This window comes from Lithobates pipiens, unplaced genomic scaffold (genome assembly GCF_037356315.1).
Source record: "Lithobates pipiens isolate NorthernLeopardFrog02 unplaced genomic scaffold, aLitPip1_a1.2 Scaffold_19, whole genome shotgun sequence".
Lineage (NCBI taxonomy): Eukaryota > Metazoa > Chordata > Amphibia > Anura > Ranidae > Lithobates > Lithobates pipiens.
The window spans coordinates 328,223,634-328,248,691 of NW_027507764.1; the positions used below are offsets into that span (position 1 = coordinate 328,223,634).

General features: G+C 45.7%; 1 protein-coding gene across 1 annotated transcript in view; it reads left to right on the forward strand.

Moving 5' to 3' along the window:
• The window catches only part of CUNH5orf22 (chromosome unknown C5orf22 homolog), a 166,243-nt gene that overhangs the window by 124,678 nt on the left and 16,507 nt on the right, over positions 1 to 25,058 (forward strand). Inside the window, exons 6-7 of the mRNA XM_077492044.1 lie at positions 3,915 to 4,036; positions 15,429 to 15,495. Coding sequence (XP_077348170.1) covers positions 3,915 to 4,036; positions 15,429 to 15,495 — 189 coding nt within the window. The remainder of the gene's footprint in view (positions 1 to 3,914; positions 4,037 to 15,428; positions 15,496 to 25,058) is intronic.

A 25,058-nucleotide genomic window follows, 5' to 3' on the forward strand; every position in this document is an offset into this window, starting at 1 on the left:
GATTTAAAGTGGGTTTCCTGCATGAAAATCACATCTATCTTTTGGGCTTGGTAAAAGTGAAAGTTTCCTCCTTTTGATGGGAGAGTTCATCCCCTGCACGTTATGTGTAGCTATACAAAAGGAGGGGGGGTGTTTGTGGTCAGGCATAGCGAGTCAAAGGGGTTAGCAAATACGTTATAGAGGGATTCCTTACCATACCCCTGCGGCGATAGGGATCATCCCAGGCTAGGAAAGCAACAGGCAAAGGCAGAGAGGTTGTCAGCGGAGCGATGCCCTGGTAGACCCGGGAAAGGAGGGGTGGGAAAGAGGGGCTAGGGAGGAGATGACTAATCCTGCGGAGGTAAAACAAAAGAGATATTAACCACCTGTGAACTATGGTTAACTGTGAGTGAACATAAATATAACACATATAACACATGAAACTAAATGCAATGGGAGGAGGACACATGTCAATCCCCTGCATATAGGGCCCGAGAGTCTAAGTCTCGGGAGAAATTCCCAATGAAGGGGAAAGTGTGGGAGTCTCTGAGTGAGAGGAATGAACAGTCCGTCACTCGGAGACTGGAAGGGGCGCAGTGCAAACCACCCCGACCGGATCCCACCCGAGGCCCAATACCCAATCAAAAGAAATGGGGGGCATCTATAGCCCCCACAATGAAAAAGATGAAAAAGAAAAAAAAAAGCATATAACATGAAACAAGAAATTTAAACCAATCAAAAATGGGAGAGCCTTAAGCTTGTGAAGGTTATCAATAGCCATGTGGAGAAGAGCTGCCGCTCATAGTAGCAAAGCCCAGCTAGAGCTATAATGTAGAAGGAGAAAAGCCAAAAACAAAAAAAAGAAAAATACGTATAAACTAAAAAGTCAAAAGTCACGTAGGAAGTCCATGGCAGTGCGGATCACACCCGTCTGAGAGGGGATATACTCTCACAATCTGAGAAAGGGGGGAAAAATTTAAAATGCGCAAATTGAGCGCTTTTACCAAGGAGTGTAAATACAAGAGGTAGTGCCAGGGAAGTTCAACACAGAAGACTCATCCAGAATTTTTTCCCTCAGGTTGGACGTCCATCTTTAGACCGTTTAGCCTTCTGCTTCTGCCAGAGGGGCTTGTCGGGGCTTGCTGGGGGTGGTCTCTTCGAAGAACTTGATGACTTGGGATCCGCGGGGTCAGCAGGAGAATGTGAGATGAGGCCCAGTTGAAGGAGCAGGCGTTCGCCATCGGTGAAGTTAGAAAAACCATACGGTTTGTTTGCATACGTGAAGTGTAGTCTGAACGGGAATGCCCAACGATAAGCTATAGAGTTTTGCGTTAGGACTTGGAGAAGTGGTTTTAAGGATCTCCGCAGTTGGATCGTGTATGGGGATAGATCCGAGAAGATTTGGACTGGATGACCTTGAAAGGAAAGATTTTCAGTCTCTCTGGCCTTTTGCATGACCTCTTCCTTAGTTTTAAAGAAGTGGGGTTTGACCACAATGTCTCTAGGTAAACCATCTTGGCGAGGGGGTTGAAGAGTTCGGTGGGCACGATTTAGCTCTAGACGATGGTCTGGTAGATCTGGTAGAAGTGACGAGATGAAAGCGCGTACCACCGTATCTGTATCTTTAAAAGATTCAGGTAGGCCTCGGAGCCTGAAGTTGTACCGTCGATTTCTGTTTTCGAGGTCATCTAATTTAGAATAAGCAGTGTCTAGCTGCTCTTGTAGTTCAGAGATCCTGTCAGTATTCTGTATGGTTCTGGCTACAGTCTGATCGGTTTTTATTTCAATTGCTTCAATCCTGGCCCCAAGTTGCTGTAGGTCAGCCTGAATAATTGAGGTAATATGGGAAGCATTCTGAGCAAGGCCTCTTGATAGCATTTGGGAGAATGTTTCAAGCAGAGCAGGGAGATCAGTGGGGTTAGTGTGGGTAGATGGAGCAGCCCCACGCGCCGCTGGAGAGGAGAGATAATCTTCCATAGGAGTGAGAGGAGATCCCCCATGAAATCTCCCCAGCAAGGATTTCGTAGATGCTGGGGATGACAGGGACATCTGCGGGTAACTCACATTATGAAGAGGAGGATCCTTGGAGTGTGGGTCAGACGGGATCCGATCTGTGATGGATGGCAGCGGATGAAGATTCAGGCCTTGTGCGGGGGAAGCGGCGTCCGCCATCATGGCGGAGGATGCGGCCTGGATCTCCGGAGCTAACTGCCGGGATAAACTGCGTCTCGCCGTGGTTACCGTTCGCCGAGTAGATGGCACCAGTCCGCTGACGTGTGAGGGCGAGCTGGCGGTGAGGAGCTCTTCTCCGTACGGCTCAGCAGCGGGAAGTCACGGTCGGAGTGAACGGAGCTTTCAGGACCTGCGACCATCCATCGAGCTGCCGCGCATGCGCCTCCGTGCCCCTTATTTTAAAGCAAATGCCCTTTGTTTACTACCCTGCTGTTCTGTTAAGCACTAGGATCCAAAGGAAATACGTGGTACTAACTTCTGGGATTGAAGGAGCATGCAACTCACTCCATCAGACAGGCCTATGTAAACTAAAACTCCAGCAACTCAAAGTTTACACAGGACTTGCCTATCACTCCTCATAGCCTAACACAGCTGTATGGAAGCAAAAGTAAAATACATTTTAGCTGCTGTGGAGATCTGCATTAAAGTGAACCTGTTACTTTGCCCTACATGAGCCCTGCATGAGTTCCATCTCCGAGATCATCATTTTTAGGATGCATACTTTAAATCCAGCAGTCTTTGGGTCTTTAACAAGATAAGCAGGGTCAGTCCTTCTCCAGCAGTGGTTGATCCTCACTGCTGGATAGAATGTCGCTCATGATATGACATGCTAGTTAGTGCTGTTTCTATTCGACTTTTCCTCTTCTGCAAGCCAAGGTGGCATGAGGGCTGTTTTATCTAAGTTACGTGATAGTTTATGTTTTTGGGGTTGTATTCGAGAGTATTGGGGTGATCACACAAACACTTGTATTTATAACAATTAGGCAATGACAGATAACAAAGGTAGAAAATATAACAAGAATACTCAACTAAAGATGCCTTTTTTCACCATGAGTCCCGCCATCTTTTACAGCGTGGCACAAATGATCACAATCAGACGTATGCGTGATAGCAGCTATGAGATAAAAACGATTATTCAAAGTTTTAGCTGTATATACAGGATGAGCTGATAGAATTTGACCAGTCATAAACAACATTACCTTCTAAGGAAAATATCACATTCCTGGGCTGGCTTGGCCATATAGTCAGTTTACAATGACATTCCTATAGCATGAAGTCATATAAGGTAACTAGACTTAAAATCCATTCTTGGATATTGTGAGCCAAATTTACTTAAGAAATAGGAAATTTTCCCCATCAAGGGCATATCCTCATGAAGTGTGCCCATGATAATCTGGGCTCAAAGGAAGTGGGTTGAAGAAGTTGTAGGACAGCTTTCAACCTGAAAGATGACTGGCCAGCTGGATAAGTGGACATGGGGCAGCGTTGGAGAGTGCAGTTGGCTGAGTAGTGCTTTGAAAATTATGTCCCTAAAAAAAAAAAGTATAATTTTAACACTAAAATTTCTGGCCTATATGTTTAGTACGGGCACAGCTCTATTCTGTACACTGTGCTGTACAGTTCACGAGTTAAACTTATTTGCTGTATTTTATATATGCCACGTGATTTAATACATTAACACTACATACCACTATACTCTGCATGTACACTGCAATGCACATTCTAGACTTCACACAAATCCAAATTTAAAGTCTGTTGCATGTTACACAATCTGCCAGTGTTTGTTGTTTGTCATGAGACTTAGACTTGCAGCAGACTGCATTTATGTTTCACTGGCAAAGACCTTTCTGTGCCCTTTTTTGCCATCAAAGTTTATTGTGAACTAAGCTGGAATGTGATTGCTTTTCTTGATGAATTTTCAGGATGCTCTAGTTGATTGCGTAGAGAACCGTGTACGCCAGCTTGAAGACCTTGAAGCTGCCTTTGCAGAGCTGTGTGAAGATGATGGTGAGGGGACTGTGCAAAGATGGGCCTCCAACCCTGGGTATGGAGAATTCATAATAAATTAGATTTTTAACGGCATAATTGGGGCTATTATGGGAAATTATCCTGAAATGCAGGAATATGAAAAATGTTTTCAATTATTATTCTTTTGCAGTCTTTTGAAAAAAAAAATATTTGTTCCCTTATTTTGATTTCCCTAATTTGTCTGAGGAACCCAAGCTAAAACACCCTGTGAAGTTTAAATATTGTTTCTGTATCAAATACTCAACCTCATGTTGCTGAGGCGGGCATGCTCTGCTCAATTCACTAAAAAATATTGCATGAGATAATTTGGATCATATGACAATTTTTTTCCAATTATCTAATGCGATATACAAAATGTCGATTTACTGTCAGGTTATGCGGTATTTACCGCACTTGTAGAAAAGGCACAGTAAATACTGCATAAACTGGCATATTAATATAAATATAAAAAAAAGTGTGCCCCCCCCCCCATTCCATACCAGGCTCTTTGGGTCTGATATGGATTATGAAAGGAACCCCACAGCAAAAAATAAATAAAAAAAGGCACAGTCTCCCCAAAATCCATATCCAGACCCTTATCTGAGCTTGCAGGCCAGGAAGGTTGGGGGGGGGGGGGGGTTATTTACTGGTTGTTAAGGATGCAGGCAGCTGTATTTTAGTAGTGTTTTTTTTAGTGATACTGGCAAAAAAGCTGGCATATAACCCAGTAATCCTCAGTTCTTTGCTAGTGTCTTTAAATGTTGGATGAATTCTCTCTACTGAATGTACTTTGAGTGTTAATTGGACTTACCAACTTTATTCCATCAGCTTTCTTCTTCCCTGGTCACAGCAGTATTTTGCAGTTTCTGGATCACTGTCCCACAGCAAGAGCTCCAGAGACTGGACCCCACCAGCAAAGAGAGAGGGCCAGTCTATAATGTTGCTCTGGGCACTGAATCCTGCATTAGGTGCCCACTTGGCAGATAGTGCACCCGTTGGGTTGGCCAAAGGGTGCTAGGTCCAGGAGAGAGGCGATCCACATTGATAGGTTGAAGGGGTGGGGTCAGCCTGTCAGGGCTCAGACCATATGCCGCACACTGCATCAAATTGATTTGCATGGCTGTCGTCCCTGAAGGTAGCCTCTTGTAAAGATGATGCACAAGAAAGCCTGCAAACAGTTTGCTGAAGGCAAACAGACTAAGGACATGGATTACTGGAACCATATCCTGTGGTCTGATGAGACCAAGATAAACTAATTTTGTTCATATGGTGTCAAGCGTGTGTGCCGACAAGCGTGTCTTGCCCACAGTCAAGCATGGTGGTGGGGTCTCGGGCTGCATGGGTGCTGCCAGCACTGGGGAGCTACAGCTCATTAAGGGAACCATGAGTGCCAACTTACTGTGACATGCTGAAGCAGAGCATGATCCCCTCCCTTCGGAGACTGGGCTGTAGGGCAGTATTCCAACATAACAACCCCAAACACACCTCCAAGGCAACCACTACCTTGCTAAAGAAGCTGAGGGTAAAGGTGATGGACTGGCCATGCATGTCTCTAGACCTAAACCCTATTGCGCATCTGTGGGGCAGCCTCGAATGGAAGGTGGAGGAGCGCAAGGTCTCTAACAGCTTTGTGATGGCGTCATGGAGGAGTGTGATGAGCACTCCTGTGGCAACTGGTGAAGTTCTGGTGAACTTCATGCCAAAGAGGATTAAGGCAGTGCTGGAAAATAATAATGACCACACAAAATATTGACACTTTGAGCCCAGTTTGGACAGTGTACTCACTTTTGTTGCCAGCAGTTTAGACGTTAATGACTGTGTGAGTTATTTTGAGGGGACGGACAATTTACATTGTTATACAAACTGTACACTCACTACTTTACATTGTAGCAAAGTGTAATTTCTTCAATGTTGTCACATGAAAAGATATCGTAAAATATTTACAAAAATGTGAGGGGTGTACTCAATTTAGGAGATACTTTATACACAGCATATATTATATAATTTTTAGAGTCTCCAAAGTTGGAGCACATACTGTGTAGCAGTGGATAGATTAAGGGCAAGTGTGCCTGGAAGGGGCCTACCCCAACCTAAATGCACAGGGGCATACGTGATGCCCAACAAGAGCACAATGGCAGCTGAAGGCATCCAGTGCATCCCTGTACCCATGGGGGGTAGGCAACCTCGGCCCTCCAACTGTGGTGTAACTACAAGTCCCATGAGACATTGCAGGACCCTAACAATCACAGGCATGACTCCTAGACCTACAGCAGGGTTGATAAGGTTGCCTACCCCTGCTATACCCAATTCAGCCAACTATACATGTGAAAATGCCAGGACCACAGTATTCAGAGAAGCCTTGATGTGGGCACTGAAGCTGGGCACCACCCGAAAGTAGTGGAGCACGGTCTGTTTATTGTCACAAGATATAGTAATGAATGTGTTCTAGAAAATTCTGAAAGGTTAAAGGAGCACACCTGAGTGGCCTGTTTTAGAAGCTGAACTATCATTGGGACTTGCACTTAACTTTTATCACTGTATTAGAAAAATATGTGGTCAGAGCCCAGCAACAATATCCTAAAACCAATGCATACAATACAACCATATCCATCGGTGTATGAAAGCACCTTATTGGCAATACTGATTCACCGTATCCACCTTTAAAATTCTACGTTTCGCCATATGGCTTCTTCAGGAAAAAAACATGGAATTTCATCTACTAAAAGTAAGTAAGAGAACAAAAACTTGGGATCCAAGATCCCAAGCCATACCACGGTCCCCAGCAAGCGCCATCAAGTAAAGAGGGAGTCAATCGTAGCCACACCCCTAGGGGCAGGATTTGCAGAACAACACCCCTCATGCCCAATGGACAAACCGCTACAGAGCGCAACACAGCAGGAGGCCGGAACCCCCAAACCAAATGCGGTCCCTCAAGGCTTGGGATCTTAAACGCCCCCTTGTCACGAGGCCCCTCCCCTTTATGCCCACATTGCGTCATTACGGTGCGACATTCACTGTTGCTCCTGAAGTAAAGGGGAGGGGTATATAAGGACCCATGTTGGGTGCCTCACACTATCGGGACAGGACATCAGGTATATTTGCTTACATCAGTGACTCTGGAAACCACATAGCCATCACAGTAAATACAATCTTGGTAAAACTTTATTCAAGCTTTCCCTCCCAAGTGTCATGTGACTCATTAGTGTTACAAGGTCTCAGGTGTGAATGGGGAGCAGGTGTGCTAAATTTGGTGTTATCACTCATTCTGGTCACTGGAAGTTCAACATGGCACCTCATGGCAAAGAGCGCTTGGAGGATCTGAAAAAAATACATTTTGCTCTACATAAAGATGGCCTAGGCTATAAGAAGATTGGCAAGGCCCTGAAACTGAGCTACAGCACAGTGGCCAAGATCATACAGCGGTTTAACAGGACAAGTTCCACTCAAAACAGGCCTCACCATGATCGACCAAAGAAGTTGAGTGCACATGCTCAGCGTCCTATCCAGAGGTTGTCTTTGGGAAATAGATGTATGAGTGCTGCCAGCATTGCTGCAGAGGTTGAAGGGGTGGGGGGGTCAGCCTGTCAGTGATCAGACCATACACCGCACACTGCATCAAATTGGTCTGCATGGCTGTCGTCCAAGAAGGAAGCCTTTTGTAAAGATGCACAAGAAAGCCCGCAAACAGTTTGCTGCAGACTAAGGACATGGATTACTGGAACCATGTCCTGTGGTCCGATGAGACCAAGACACCATCTATTTGGTTTAGATGGTGTCATGCGTGTGTGGTGGCAACCAGGAGAGGAGTACAAAGACAAGTATGTCTTGCCTACATTCAAGCATGGTGGTGAACCCAGCCTTAGGTGTTAGTAGCAACATTGTTTATATTTTATATTTCTTGTGGCAGCGCTTGAGAACCTTTTTAATAGTTTTGACGTAGGCACTGTGGCTTACGCATATATTTGCAAATGGGTCCATACAAAACCCTCTGTTTTTAGACAGGGTCAATTTGGTTGTTTTGCAGGCTTACTGGTAAGTGGGCTGGGAAATCTTTAGTTTTTCTTTTTTTAATGTCCTGCGCCCCCCCCCCCCAAAGCACCTTGTCCCCGTGTTGATGAGGAGAAGGGCCTCTTCCAGACAACCCTGGCCATTGGTTGTTGGGGTCTGCGGGTGGGGGGCTTATCAGAATCCGGGAGCCCCCTTTAATAAGGGGGCCCCCAGATTCCGGCCCCCTACCCTATGTGAATGAGTATGGGGTACGATGTACCTCTACCCATTCACCTGGGCTCCGGGGGTCTTCTTCCGTCTTCCGAGGTCTTCTCGCCGGACTCCTCCACTAACTTCTGCTCTTTTGCTAGCTCTTTTACTAGCAGAGGAGCCCGGCTTCCTCCTTCGTTGCTGCCGCCGTCCGGGGGTCTTCTTCCAACTTCGGGGTCTTGTCCCGCTCTTCGGTTCTTCGTGACCATTACTCCCGCCATGGTCCGGCGGATTGTCCGCTGGAAAAGTCCGGTCGTGTGTGGGCAGATCCACTCGTTCAGAAAGTCCAGCGGACCTCCACTGCAAAGTCTGCCGGATAGTCTGATAGTGTGTACGCAGCATAAGTCTTGAGAGAAATGGACCTGGCTGAGTCATCCCTATGCTTTTATAAATGTACTTCTCAAAAAGTCCGTTACCACACCTGGAAGCCTTATTTTGCTGGTGTGAGCAGTTAGTTCTCACCAGTACTCCAGTCAGAACTTGATCAGCGATTGGCCCTGCAAAGGCAGTGTTTCAGCTTTGACTATTCTCCTTCTATTGCCATTGCATTCTCTGGTGAAGGCCTCCATGCAGTGGGTAGCTCCTATTGTTCCCCCCAGTCACTTTCCAAGGACTCCATGGGACTTGAATTTCATACTTTCTTCACTGCAGCCTCTTCCCTTTTTAACCTATCTTTGGGCGAACTGACTTGTAATCTTGTAAGCGGCCTTTCCTGGTAGTTCATAAGGATAAGGTCATCTTCCACCTAAGGTATCACTTTTCCCTGATTTGATATTGACTTTTCACTGCAGTTAGAACATAGTGCTTTTATTTTTTTGTCCTGCTCCAAAACACCCTTGGGAGGTGGCACTTGACACACTTGATGCATTTTAAGCCATTAATGTCTACTTCACAGCCTCACTGAGACAATCTGATTCCCTCTTTGTGCTTCTGGAGGGATCTCACAGGGGGCTCCCTACATCTCTCTCCTTTATTGCTAGGTGAATTTGTCAGGTAATAGTTGGGGCCTATGCAGCAAAGGATAGAGTTCCTGTCTTTCCAGTAAAGGCTCATTCTACCAGATGAAGCCCCTGATAAAGCTCACGTGACCCAGTGGGCAAAGTGCATTGACTCCATGTGACCCATTGTCTCCAGTTCACCCATGCGGCTTGTCCATCTGCTGCTTCATATCGTTCCTCTGGGATTTCATGGCAGCAAGGACTTTATACATGGCATCAGCTTTTCTTTACACAGATACCTGCAGCAATTTGGAGCTTTAATGTTGGGGAGTGACGTTAGCCTAACCACCATTCAGAAGCAGTGCTTTCAATGGGAATCCGGAGCTCTCTACTTGTTTGGTGAGATTGTTCATGAGACGATGTTCCCGGATACATGCCCAGTGATTGAACTCACTTCGTGGTGTTGACACCTCTCCCTTTGTGTGATTACCTGCCTGCTGTTTCACTCTCTCCCCTCCCGGCCATCTCTGCTGCATACATGCTTGTTGCTGATCCATCAGTGGCTGCATCAATTTACCGTTTCAGGTTATTTCAGTGCTCTCATGTTTACATTTTGTCCATCTTATGAATTTACTGTCAGCATCTATCTGAGTGACCTCCATACGGACTTTATCACATCTGTGGCTTGTTATATTTGCCCTTGTGTCTCCCATCATATCCACCTGCCATCGGTGGTAATTTTGAAATGTTGATTTGTCCTATTTCATTGCACATTCTTACTGGTCTCTTGGTATGACTGGACAAATGCCTGTGAGACCAGGTTTGTTTTTACTGTTCTTGACAACATTGTCATGAATGCTTTTTAAATACCGTGGTTAAGGTTCAAACCCCTTTTTTACTTTTGTACTTTTGCATTAATTAATATACTTTTTTTATTAATAATACATATGCTGCGGTGAGTTTTCCATTTGGAGCCTCTGCAGTTTGACTCTGGTCCCTTGTACCCAGGTCAATACTTTTTTGTATTTCATTCTACTAGATCCATTAGTGCTTCCTGGGCTTTTCAGCATCAAGCTTCTGCATTCTAATTTTTTAAGGCCACCAACTGGTCTTTAGTTTGGTACTAAGTCTTACTGGGTAGATGTTCAGGCTCAGCAGATGTTTTTTTTGCTGTTTGAATTTAGTCTGGCTGTATTTTTGGTTTTTCTGACAGGTTGGCTGGTTTTGTTGGCAATTTTACCCTCCCTTAATAGGTATTGCTTGGGGACATCCCATTAGTCTCTGAATCTGTGTCCTGAACTGTACAAACAAGAAAAGAAGATTTTTTACTTGTCCAATACAGGACAGATGACACCATTCCCTCTGGAGTCCTTCATTGCTTGCTACAGGACAGAGGATTACTGGCAGCTGAAGAATTTAAGAAAATTGGTAAGTGCTATTAACACTCCTAGTACACTTGATATAGAGAATACAGCCAATACCTACAGTCACTAGCAAAGAACTGGGGATTGCTTGGAGTATGAGGGGATATATGGGTGTTTTTTTGCTAGTGTCTAATCACATAAAGGTACCTACCTATAGCCCAGTTTGTGTCCTATATAGTATTCCAAGAAATTGATTTTACAGGTAAATCAAAAGCTTAAGCATTTCTGTGTAAATGCTTAAATACTTTTTTTTTTTTATATATATATATATATATATATATATATATATATATATATAAGACGCATAGCAGGAACTGAGCTTCCAAGTGGTACTTAAAAGGAACTATTTCAGAGTGAGCATTCTTAGAGACCCAGTCACAAGACCATCCTTCCTATAAGATTATATGTGCATTTAACGTAATTTATGCATATTATATATCTTTGAAATACTCCATTATATAGACTTACAAAAGCCCAGAGACTGCTGTTGGGCACTACCTCTTACATTTTTATATCTGCAGCCCCAGCAGACTTTGAGCTATTACGTAAGTAATACTTTATATCAATCCCATTCACTTCTCCCCTGGCAGCTAAAGGAAATGTGTTTTTTTTGTTTTTTATAATTTTTTATTATGCTTACAAAGAGAGCGTTTTAGAGTAGTTCACAACAGCATATATGTAGAACTTTTAATATATAGAGGTAGTTACAGCACATACGGTAAATATGCTTAAGAAGTAAAAAAACAAAAATAACAGCCTCAGATGATACAAATCTCCCTACATATGTTCTGCACGTTTGGAGAAGCCTTGTGTAACTGAATCGCTTCCCACACTCCGCTTGGGTGCTTCCGTCATATACCACTTCCTCCAGTCTAAATATAAATATTAGATATTATAGCCACATATTACAACCAAGAACTAGGCAGGGCTCATTTGCCTGCAAAGCTAGAACATGAACTGTTTATTTGAACATGGCACACAGATATACACTCAGGGGACAATCCCCCTCCTTTGCATAATGACACATGTTGGGGAAAAACGAGACACACAGGTGTATTCAAACTTCTCATTAGTAGACTGTCCTATCAACAGGGAGAGCTTTTAGAGGAATTGAGTATAGATAATGAACCACAGAGAGAATTATAGTATTCTCAATATGACGTTGCCAACATCCCAAACATTTGTTAAGTAGGGACCCTAAAAAAGGGAACAAGTACCCCCCAATACAATGGGACTTTATGGGCGAACAGAAAGAAAATCATATATCGTTTATTTGAAAAAAAATATTCTTAAAAACACATGTGTAATGACAGACCTATCAACAATTTGTGTGAACAGACAAAACATTATGCTCATAGTGAGCTATATCAAATTCCAGTAAGCGTAATTTTCCTTTTTTGGCCTGACATGTTTCAGGAATTTGATCCCTTCCTCAAAGGCATTATAGGAGAGAGTACAAATACATTCTGAAAAAGAACAGGAGTAATAGTTTTAACATGACGTTTCAAAGTGGTATCAACATTGTAGCACATGAGCATGTCCAACTTACATGCCGATACTGAATTGTAAACGATTTTCATAGAGATGCTTTAAAAACAAAATTTCATGGAAAAGCTAATTTTCTGCTGCTTGTCCATCGAAAAAAAAAAAAAAAAAGATGAACCCCGTCTGGGCTTGGCACAGCCCTCACAAGGGTCCCCACGAAACAGCCCCCACAGTTCAGCCACAAACAAATTCTGGTAGGTGGTCAAAAATCCTGATATAATAAAAATGTATATGTAAATATAATAAAAAATTAAAATCGTTTGATGATATACAGCTAAGTGGCAAGTATATTAATGTATATAAAGAAATGATCATTTCCAATTGCCAAAGATCACTAATTCTGAAGGCAAATAGCCAAAATATTTGTATTACATAGTGAATAGTGTATAAATAATTCAAATTATTATTGTGAAGTAATAAGGGAGAGGAGGAAAAAAATTTTTTCCCCCTTTCTCCAGGTATCGTTTAACTATATAAATAAAAAAAAAAGAGATACAGAAAATAGCAATGAAAAAGATATATAATATATATATTCGCTTACCTAAGATGGATATATGCATACACGTGGCTAAAATGTTGTTAATCCTGAGAGGTAATGTCTGCAGTGACCGACGCGCCATCTGCAGACTTTAAAGGACACCAGCACATGCGCAGTAAGCAGTTCAACTGCCATTAGTGATGTTTACTGCCATCAGTGAAAGGCATCACTGCGTGAGATGACATAGGTGAACCAAACATGGAAAGAAGATATCCCCAACGATTACCTTGGCAACCGCTGAGTACTACAAAGCTAATTGGATGTTGAAAAATTTAAAAAACAGATTTGGGAATGAGCACTAAAACAAAAAGAGGAAGGGGTCTTAATATGTAAAGAAGAACATGGGGAGGCATGTAAATGAGACCCTCAGGGCAAGGGCTGCATGGCGTCAACCCATTATTGATTAACATGGGAGAACGTCATGCAGATCAAGCCCACCAGCGCAAAACAGTGGCAAAAGCCAAAGGTAATCAAGGGGCATCCGGGTACTCCACATGGCAGGTGCCCACCCTCCCAGGAGGAATAAACAGGCTCCTGTGTGCGCCGGACGGGGTGAACCGAGCCGAAAGGCCGGATGTATGCAACAGCACCGTTATTTTATTCTAATGGCTTGATTAGTATCAAATAAAGATAAAGGTCAGCAATCCTACATGGAAGCGAAAAATAATGGCACCATATAGGTAGTAATAATTTTATATATAGGTAGATGTGCGGACATGATCAACTGCATTCAATGGAGCCCATTAGGGGAACAATTGTGAAGGCATACAAACATAATATACATGTATTAAAAAAAAATAAAAGATATGGAGCGCATCAATGGCTTATCAATATTGAAACATGAGTAAGATATAATTTTTTTTAACATATTTGTAAACATAACTACAGATATGAGGTTACTAAAAAAGCAATTACTCTTTTTCACACCTTCCTGAAGTAAAACCGCCCAGAAAAGGGAGGAAACTTAGTTGGGTGTTAAGGCCTGGAAACAAAGTTGAATTAAAATCAGCAATACAACGAGCCTCCCTTTGGAGCAGAACTTTGTTCCAGTCACAAACCCCTTCCCTGCCAGGCCAGGCTGGAAAGCGTGAGTTCAGAAAAAAAATCCACTATCTCATGCTTACCAGTCATGACTATGGCTTTGTTTACATCCGCGGCCCGGATACATCATAACGTCGCGCGAGGGCTTTCACACTGGAGAGATGCGCTGGCAGGGCATCACAAAAAGAGCTGCTAGCAGCTTCTTTGGAGCGGCGAACTCGCCGCTTTTCTACTGCTGCTCCCCATTGAAATCCGTGGCGTTTTGCGGGCAAATTCAACCCCTGTTCAGACACTAGCAGGGGGTTAAAACCACCCTGCTAGCGGCCTAATAGCGTTGCTAAAACGACGGAAAAGTGTCACTAAAAATTGCACCGCTTTACCGCTGATGCCCTAGGCGGCACAGTGTGAAAGGTCTCTAAGAAAGGGTTTACCTAAGAAAGATTTCTTCTCACTTCGCGTGTCTGTCTGAGACAGAAAAAATAAAACTTGATAAGGGTTTTTACCATTATCTATTATATCCAAAACTTATAAAAAAGGACTTTCAATATACTTTTAGTTACAAATGACTTGAGGGAAAAAAAGTGTGAGAAATTAATATGCTGTTGTTACAATGCAAGTATGAAAATGATAAAAATTTGAAAGTAATACATTTTGGGTGATGTAGGTGATCTGAAGTATTTTGGAGAACTCTCCTGACCCTTATTATTTAGAGAGAAAAAATGTACTTGCCATTTATAGTTCTGAACTATTATTGTAATGTAATATTCAAAGGCAGCCACTAGAGGTAGATGTTGGATTAGTAGACATTGTAAACAGTAGTTCCATCTACAAAAATATGTAAGGAGAGATTAATCAACACTTTCTGCTCAGTCCAGTGGTTTTGCAGTTTTGTTTTATGCCAGTCTTTAAACTGTCAGCAAGCATTTGCTTCATCATCAAATCACACCTTCAACTAGGCAGCAGAAAAGATGTTATTATTATGAATATGTCAGGTAAAGCAAGTTTTAGGGGATGAGGTGCATTTGTCTTCTAGTTTTTTTGCCCTCTTGTTCTATTTCATCAGCAGACCCTTAACTTAAAATTTCTATTCAATTTGTGAAAAAGCCTAAAAGTACTCCCATGAAAGGCAAGCTGTTTCCCTGTGACACTATAGAAACTGGACATCTGTATCACTCAATCCCCTAAGATCTGTGTACGTTTGTTTTCATCACATCTGTCATAGAGGACTGAACATTTTTGCCTGCTTTTCGGTATCCTACTCTCATTTACTTTGAATTTGTTTGTATGCAAGAACTGTTCACACAATTTAAAAAACGTAAAAATAGCACATAGGGGCTGATTTACTAAAGGCAAATCCACTTTGCACTACAAGTGCACTTGAAAGTGCAGTCGCTGTAGATCTGAGGGGAAGGTTTGCTGATTTCATCATCCAATCATGTGCAAGCAACAATGCTGTTTTTTTATTTTCCTTGCATTCCCCCCTCATATCTAAGTGGATTTACCTTTAGTAAATAACCCCCATAGTGTTAATCAGACAGTGCAGGGTCATGTTTATGTGCAAAGTGCTATAACCTACACTTTAAAATGTTACCCTTTATTGGAGAATTCAAAGGAGACAGAAATTTGTTTATTTGCTCAGTATTTTTTCCTTAGTTCCCTACTTCTGATATGCATTTTATTTTTCAGAATGAGCAGTCTAGTTCCACTTGTACAGAGCTTGAAATCCAGAATGGAATCACCGGACTATGAAATGGTAATATTTGTCATATTTAAATATTTGTATATTGACTACTTAAAGAGGTTCTTCATCCTAGAAAGAAATAAAATAAATAAAAGTCAGCAGCTACAAATACTGTAGCTGTTGATTTTGAAAACTGGACACTTGCCTGCCCAGTGAACCAGTGCTGTCCTCACCTGGGCCGGTTCTTTGCCAATCTTCGGGTCCACATTGCTGTCATGATTGCTAAGGGAATGCCAGTTGTAACTCTCTGCGGCTCCACAGCCAACTTCCCACTGCTCATGCACGAGTCATGCTACCTTTTGTGATTGGTCCAGCAGCCTTCTGGGACCTGTGACATGTCCCAGAAGGCTGGGGGCAAAACTAGGTACCCATCCCCCCACCCCCCCCAAAAAAAATTATCGTTTGGCGAGACTATGCTCGCAAACCGAGTCAGGATTGAAAAAAATAATAGCTTGTATTGCAAAACACTTGTAAACTGCGTTACTTGCAATCCGAGGTATTAGTGTCTATTTTAGTGCATTATTGCAGGTTTACCACAGTATATTGCAGTGAGTTAGTGCACATTTTACGCAGTACATTTCAGTGCATTGGTGCATGTTTAACCCCGGTACATTTCATTGTGTTACTGCGTGTTTAATGTGGTATATTTCAGTGCGTTATTGCAGGTTTATCGCAGTATATTGCAGTGCATTAGTGCACATTTAAGGCAGTTAATTTCAGTGCTTTATTGCACATTTACTGCAGTTTATTGCAGTGCTTTATTGCACGTGTAACGTAGTATATTTTAGTGCATTATTGCATGTTTACCGCAGTATATTGCAGGGCGTTACTGCACATTTAACTCTGTATATATCAGTACCTTATTGCAGGTTTACCGCAGTATATTGCAGTGCATTGGTGCACGTTTACCACAGTACATTGCAGTACATTACTGCACGTTTAACGCAGTATATTTCAGTGCAGTATATTTCCCGCCCGCCTGATCATGCGGGCCTCTGGAACTCCCTCCTGGCGGTGGCCTGTGGATCTGACCTTTTAATGCACATTTACCGCAGTATATTGCAGTGCATCAGTGCTGTTTTACTGCAGTGGAGTGTGTATGTGTAGTGAGTATTCAAGTGCACAAAACACAACTTTCCATTGATTAAAGTGCATCCATGTACACATTTCCCCATCTTTATTAAATTTTGTTAATAAGCTCTCCCCTGAATCATGTCTGGAAGGCCAGCAAGGAGAGGCAGACGTTCCAATGGCGCACTGTGAGGGGGCAAGCAGCATATATGTCTACAAGCTTAGGTGGATGTGGTCTGTCCTCAGGCAGGGGATGTTGCCTGTGCTATCCAGCCACAGCATGCAGAGGAGGTGATGGACTGGCTTACTAAACCATCCTCATCCTCCATCACCCAAGCAGACTAGTGTGCAGTTCACTGCAGCTGCCAGAGTGGCTTATTCTGCCTCCTTGTCCACATCTACTCCTGCCATAGCCCCAGCATCTGCCACTTGCTCCTTGATGATGCACAGCCATTACTTGATTCAGATCCTGGTTCTGAGGTTGAGGGCATGAGCCTGTGCCCACCTGCAGCCTCACCATTGCCATGAATGCAGCCTGATCAATGCCCATCTGCAGCCTCACCTTAGATTACTGCTGCCTCAAGGGGACAGGGAGTGGGGTGAGTTGAGCCCCGTCAGATTACATACAGCGAGAATCTCCTGTTTACTCAGCCTCTTTAATACAAAGTCCTGCCTCCTGGACCGGCTTCTATGATAGACAGAACACTGGTCCAATGCCGGCCCAGGAGATGGGACTTCTTATTACAGAGGCCATAAAACAGGAGATTCTCGCTGTATGGAATCTGACGGCACTCGTCCCGCCCCCTCCCTGTTTCCTCCTAGGCAGCCCAAATTGCAGTATCAGCGTATAACACACACACACACTATTTACACCCGATTTTTCAGGGTAAAAAAGTAGGTGTTATAAATAAATAAATGCCTTAACTAATGTAGCACCTACCACCTTTTGGGTGGGTGCTAAATAGTTTAAATAAGGTAAGGTAAGTGTTAGGTAAATTTAACCAGGGCCTTCCACTTTAAGGCCTGGTTGTCTGCTTTGGGAGAGGGGAGTGACAGAGTAGAGAGGGGAAGGTGTGGCCACCTGCATTCTGCCCTGAAAGATCTCCCTAATCTTCCATTGGAAATGTTTTGGAAAGAAGGTGGGCTGGGGACTGGGGTGCAGGCAGTTTGTATGGAAAGCCCTGGACCAATCATTAAATTGTATTGGCAGGGGCAGGCCTTGCATATAAACTGGGGGTCACGTGCTCCGGGGGAGAAATGGGAAGAGTCTGGAGCAGAGAAGGAGCAGAAATGTAACCCACGGGGAACAGGCTTGAAGGCCTGGGGGTTCAGAGACCCCAGCGCTGGATAGGAGGAACAAACTTGAAGGCCTGAGGGTTCAGAGACCTCAGTGCTGAATAGTTCAAGAACTATACCAACAATATAACTCCGGGAGAGTGGACCAGGCATCCCAGCCTGGGATGTATCCCACCATGCGGAGCAGGAAGTTGCTGCAAAGAGGACGCATTAGACTGGGATCGACAGTCTGTGGCAATCATGGATCGTTGATGGGAGAGAGCAAAGGGAGTGCAACCCAGCAGTGTTTATTCGTCCAGGACTTTCCTGAACTGAGGACTCCAGGAGTCAAGGTAGGCAGGTGAGGCCTGGGGCTTCCAGCATCCATTTACCACAATGTAATTCAGAGGGGCATTGGTCAGTTCATTCTAGGAAAGGACATATTTAATACCATCAGAACCCAGAAATTAGGCGGCAGCTCATATTTCCCTAAGCAACATGTAACATACTGCAAGCAAGTGAATACACATTTCTGTTCAAAGTTTAATGGACTGTCCGCTGTGTTTGTGACAGTCGTGCAGGGGTGGAAGAACGGATGCAGTTAACAGAAAGGTATGAACACACCCAGCAGCTCCCAAGGGAGTAGTGCGCTACACTAATAACAGTAAAAAGAGCAAAATCAACCAGAACATCCTACAATGGAAATGGTTAGGAGAGTCCTCAATATTTAGAGGAGCAGGTAATCCAGGAACAGCGATGAAGGAGTGTTCTGCATCAGGGTGGTGAGAGTCTTTGGATTTCTTGGATTTGTGCTTCTACCAAATAGGCGTCAGCGGGCTGGCTGGTGACTGGTGTTTTACAGCTCCCTAGGTGAATCCCGCAGGGGGAGAGGAAGGCGCTTGTGAGATGAGTCCCAATTTCAAAAGGAGATGTTCCCCCTCTGGGAAGTTGGAAAAAGTACAGCACTTATTCTTGAATTCAAATTTGAGGTTGAAAGGGAAAAGCCACCAGTAATTCATGTTCTTTTGTGAGAGGGCCATCGAGAGGGGCTTGCGAGATCTCCGCCTTTAAATAGTGGAGGGAGAAAGTTCAGTGAAAAACTAAATAGGATGACCATGAATCGTCAGCTGGGGATACTCGAGAACGTTTCACTACTTCTTTTTTGACCGTGTAAAAGTGGGTATTAACCACCACATCTCTGGGAAGGCCTTTCTGGTGAGGTGGTCTGAGGGCCCTATAGGCTTGATCAAGCTCCAGTCTGTGTGGTGTAATATCAGAGATAAGCTCCTTGCTAAACGCTTGTACTGTTTCTGGAATATCCTTTATTTCTTACGGAATCCCCCTTATTCTAAAATTATACCTTCTGGATATATCTTCCAGATCCTAAATTTTAGCAAGGGCCATCTTGCCGATTATGATGGTCCTTTATGTGATCAGTGTTCTGGTTAGCTCCAGCAACTGTAGCATCCAGGTTAAGGTCAATGGCTTCCATGCGGGAGCCCAGATTTTGAATATCTGATACCATTAGTAATTCTGGCAGCGGTCTTAGGCCGCGGTCCAGCATTTCTGAGTATCTAGCAAACATGGCTGAAGTATCCAGTGGTTGTGGGATGCGGCAGCCTGCATTAGGGACCATGTGCTGTGTGTGTATGGGCCCTGGCTCCATATACGATATTAGACGGTCATCTCTAGTGATTGCTCTATGAGCAATTCAGTCAATGCTTGGGAGTGTGGCCCAACTTGGGGTGTACTCAAGGGTGTCCCATAGCCCAGGCTGAGAAAGTGAGGGACCGAGGTGGTGCCAGCGTAAGCGCTCTCCGCCGCCATTGGAGCCTGGTGTAGAGTAACGGCTGCCATGTTCAATTCCACTCAGTCTTAAGTGTCTATCATGGAAGCCACCGTGCATGCGCCCTCCCAAAAATATTGTTCAGAGTACACTAAATTCTGGCCTCATTATACAGACTGGCTCCTCAAGCCATTTTTACAAAATCAAGAAAGCTTGCAGGGAAAATGTCTTTTTTGTTGACTTTATACTTATTGCTGCAGAAGATGGTGCCGCCCCACTCCCGGAGGAGGACGAGCAGACTTCCAGCAACACCGCCAGAGTGCTGGAGGCTATTGCCCTTTGTCAACCAACCCTCACCTCCAGAATTGAAGAGGTGAAAGTCGACATCTCCTTGATCAGACAGGACGTACACAAACTCGGGGAGCGTGTGTCGGAGACTGAGCGCCGGGTCGGCCATGTGGAGGAGGGCCTGCATCCTCTCCAGGTTACCCTCGAACAACGGCAATACCAGCTAAACGCGGTCCTCTCCAAACATGACGATATGGAGAATCGTCTCCAGAGGTGTAACCTGCGCTTCGCGGGGCTGCCCGAGCGTTGTGAGGGTGCGAATCCCGCCACGTACTTGGAGAACCTGCTTATCAAAACCTACGGCAGGGAGGCCTTCTCCTCCACGATTGTGGTGGAGCGTGCCCACCGCTTAGCTGCCAAACCACCTCCTACCGGAGCTCCACCGCGAACCTTTATTGACAAGTTTCTGAACTATCGTGACCGAGATGTCATCCTGAAACTTACCCGGTAGTGGGGGAACATTCCAGTCGGTAACGGGACAGTGGCAGTGTTCCCGGACTTTTCTGCGGAAGTCCAGAAGAAAAGAGCGAGGTTCACTGAGGCGAAGCGCCAACTCTGTGTACAACATCTACCCTACGCGATGCTCTTCCCGGCACGCCTCCGCGTGATCTGCGATGGCAAGGCGCAATTCTTCGAGGACCCACAGGCCGTTCTCTCGTGGCTGGAGCACCGTGGAGCTGCTGGCCCGGCCTCGGCCTGATTGCAGGCTGCCAGAGATTATCGCCGGAGGATTGGCCCTCTACTTGGCTCACATTCCCTACATGTTGCCTGGACACGTGAGTTTTCCGTTTACACTTACCCTGCCATCGCCTCCCTCCTTTCCTGACTTTTATTGAGGCACTATACTGACTCTGTACACCTGCATGTGTGAGGCAAGCTTTAGCCCGCTTTCCCCAACAACAGGCTATGTCTGCATGCCTCGGGCGGTTCACGTGCACTCACCCCCCCCCCCTTGTGACTGGACACCCCCCCTAAACCCGCTGCGTGCTCTTCAGCTTGCTCTCCCCTTTGATCTCATGGATCACCCCAAGATGCTGGTGTATCTGCCGCAACTAACTACTATCCATACGCTACAGTTTCCCTGGTCAGCCTCTGCCCCTCTGTTCATAGAGGCGGTCGGAGTGTTGAATCTGCCCAGCCGGTCCAGCGTTGTTGCAGTATGTTTGTTTGTTTATCGTTGAGTTATGCATATCTTTACTTATTTTTGACTACATGTTGGATGCATGTTATGACCCATGCTGCATTTTCATTCCCTGTTACATTTGTACTTGCTGCTATGTGCATTCGTGTTTGCTGGGCTCCCCTCTGATGAATGCTGCTCCTGCGCCAGCTACAGCTCCTCGGTGTTGGCTCCGCATCATCCGAGTGACTTTCCTGTTCTCAGGGGGCTCAGCAGCCGAATCTGCTGGAATAAGGAGTGTTCTGGGTGGGTCCTGAATATTCCTGCTGTTTTTATTACCCTCAAACCCACGGGGGCCCGGCTGCATACACTACCCTCCCACCTGCTCCATGGCATTCCTTAAAATCATGACTTGGAATGTCAGGGGCATGGGAGACAGAGCCAAACACACAGCAGTTCTCTGCCACATTAAATCCCAGAGGGCGGACATGTCAATTTTGGTGGAGATCTTGGTCGCCAAAACTGTACAATTTCAACTCCACACATTGCAGTCGGACCCCCAGGGTCATTCACTGTTCTTGCATGCTACCATTGGGGGCTTGGAGACCCTCCTCCTGGCTTTTTATGTCCCTTCACCCTTCACCTTTGCTATGTTGCAGCTGGGGGTTGCATTTATGGCCCAATACCCAACGGTGCCGGCCATATGAGCAGGGGATTTCAATATAGTCATAACCCCCACGCTTGACAGCTTAAAACCCAAATGCCCCTTCGGCCCCTCTGCCCGGCATTACTAGATTGGGGAAATTTCTAACGGAATTTGCCCTCACAGATGCATGGAGACACAGGCACCCCACACAAATACATTTCTCGTGCTTTACAGCCTCTCGCTCCGCCATGTCCCGTATAGACTACATTTTCCTCTCACACCCCCTCCTTCCCCAGCTCCTTGACGTGGGATTCGACGCCAGGGTACTCTCCGATCACTCCCCTTACTGGATTAAGCTGCGGCTACCAACTCCCCCTGGGCTCCGCATCTGGAAACTAAACCCTTTTTTGGCTCGCCGTCCTATCTGATTTGGACTTGTCCAACTCAAATGGGAACACTTTTTTCGCACAAAGCGAAGGCTCTGCTTTGTACGGTTCCCTATGGGAGGCCTTCAAAATACATGCCCGCATGATTCTATAAATGAGTCTCTCTAGGCATAAGGCAACCCCTAAACATCTGCTTAGGCAGGTGGAGGTGCGGCTATGCTTCCTTGAACATACCTTCCAAAACGACCCAACAGTCTCCAACACATCTCTTCTGCGGTTGCAGACAAGGCTCACACACCAACTTCACTACGAGAAGGCCAAACAGGGTATCTTCTTTACCAAACAACGTATAGTCGAACATGGCGAACGTGCAGGTAAGCTACTGGCCTATATGGCCCACCTGGACCATAAGCCCCTCAGTGGTTGTGTCCCTAAAATCCACATCAGGAGCTAAGATCACTGATCCTGACCTGGTGGTGGAGGAGTTCAGGTCTTTCTACTCCGACCTGTACTCCTCTACTGCGCACCACACCCAGGACGGACTCATAGCATTCCTTTGGGACGTTCCTTTCCCCACACTCACCCCCATGCAAATAGCCCAACTCGAAGCACCCATCACCATTGACTGTGTAATGGAGGTTCTGACACAACTCCCCACCTCCAAGGCACCCGGGTCCGAGGGACTCCCTTTAGAATTCTACACCCAGGTTGATGAGACTCTAATCCCTAAATTGAATCGACTGTACACACACCTATTCAACACTAACACACTCCCTACATCCATGAGCGAAGCCCTCATTGTCCTCATACCCAAGCCAGGCAAAGATCTGCAGCTCCCTGAATCATACAGACCCATATCTCTACTCCAATTGGATGTTAATATTTTGGCTATTGGCGAAGATAGTGGCAGGTAGGCTGAACACGGTCATACATGCGTTAGTTAATGGGGATCAAACAGGTTTCATGCCTGGAAAAGGCACTGATATTAATTTGCGGCGCCTCTTTACGAACATAGCGTGGCTGGGGAGGGGGGAGGATGTGGGTGCGGTGGCCTCCCTTGATGCGGAGAAGGCCTTCGACTCCGTCGAGTGGGGCTTTCTCTGGCAAGTCCTTGCCCGATTTGGCTTTGGTCCTAAATTTGTGACTTGGGTACAACAATTGTATGCCTCCCCTGTGGCTCGTATACGCACGGGCGGAGTCCTTTCCTCCCCTATCCGCCTTTGCCGGGGCACGAGGCAGGGTTGCCCCCTGTCTCCGGGGCTCTTTGCTCTGGCCATTGAGCCCATGGCGATTCTTTTACGCTCTGCGGGGGGCGTGGCGGGGTTGAGGGTGGGTCCCTTGGTAGAACGGGTGTCGCTCTATGCGGACGACGCGTTACTATACCTTGGGGATGCTTCGGAGTCCCTTGCGTCGGCCCTTTCCATAATTGATGAGTATGGTCGTTTCTCGGGGGTCCGGATCAATTGGAGTAAGTCAAGTTTGTTTCTGCTCTCTGATTCTACACCCCCCCCGCCCGCCTCGTCCCCACTGCAGAGGGTATCCCGGTTTAGATATTTAGGGGTTGAGATCTCTAGGGACTTCTCTCAATTTCTAACTAACAACTTATACCCTGTCCTGAATGCATTAATAGCGAAATGTCAGATCTGGAAAACGCTGCCCCTGACGCCGGTAGGACGGGTTAACTTACTTAAGATGACGTTTCTTCCGAAATTTTTGTATGTGTTCCGTAACACACCCGTCCCGATCCCTGCCATTTTCTTCCGCAAGCTAGATGGGGTAGTTTCCTCCTTTGTGTGGGGTGGTAGGGTTCCGCGGATTTCCAGGGCCAAACTACAGCTGCCACTGTCCGAGGGCGGACTGTCGCTGCCCTGCTTCCGGCGGTATTATTGGGCCGCAGTGTTGGTCACAGTCCGTTGGTGGTTCACCCAGCCTAAATCTAATCCGGCGGTCACGCTGGAGGCGGCGATCTTGGGTTCCTACACAGCCTTGGCGGGGATAGTCTATCGGGGAATCAAATCCAGCCCGCACGTAACGATCCCAATGCGGACTACCATCCAAGTTTGGGACAGAGTCGCGGCCACTGTTAAGGCTGCGGACTCCGTCTCCCCTCATAGCCCGCTGTGGGGCAACCCCAGGCTTCGGCATTTTGGTTCTATCCCAGACCCCGGACTCTGGACTAGATTTGGTATCACTACCCTTGCTCATATTATGCCTAGGGGTCTCTCACCCCCTTTCCGGACCTCAGGGAGGCCCATGGCCTTCCCTCCTGGATGCTGTTTCGGTTCCTTCAGCTGAAACATGCCTGGCAGGCCCAATTTCCCGGGAGGGTACTAGTCGAGCCTCATGGGATAGAGAGGTTTCTCATGTCTCGTGGGGCAGACAGGATTCTCTCTTCCATATATTTACGCCTCACCTGTGAAAAATCGGAGGGGGACTCACCCCTGTTCCTTGTGTGGAAGGGAGACATCCCTTCCCTCTCGGAGGAGGAGTGGGAATCGGCCCTTCAGAGTTACCTTCCTGGGGTAATCTCTGCAAGGGATAGGTTTATCCAATTAAAATTTTTGCATAGGGCCTACTACACCCCTCAACGCCTGGCCAGGATCTATCCCGCCCAATCCGAACTTTGCCCGAAGTGCCAAAGGGCAGTAGGTACATTCTATCATGTTACTTGGGAATGCTCAATCATCCAAGATTATTGGCAAAAAATACTGGGGGAAATTAACGCAGTCACTGGTCTCGCAGTGTCCATGGATCCGAAGGTGCTTCTCCTTGGAGTCACGGATACTGTGGTGCAGGCTACATATAAGAGGCTCCTACTCTTTTATTTATGTTTCTATGCTAGGAAAGTGCTTTTGCAGATGTGGAAGGATTCTTCTCCCCCTACGATGTCCCAGTGGCACTCGATGGTGGACTCGGTGCTGCCACTTTATAAGCTTACATATA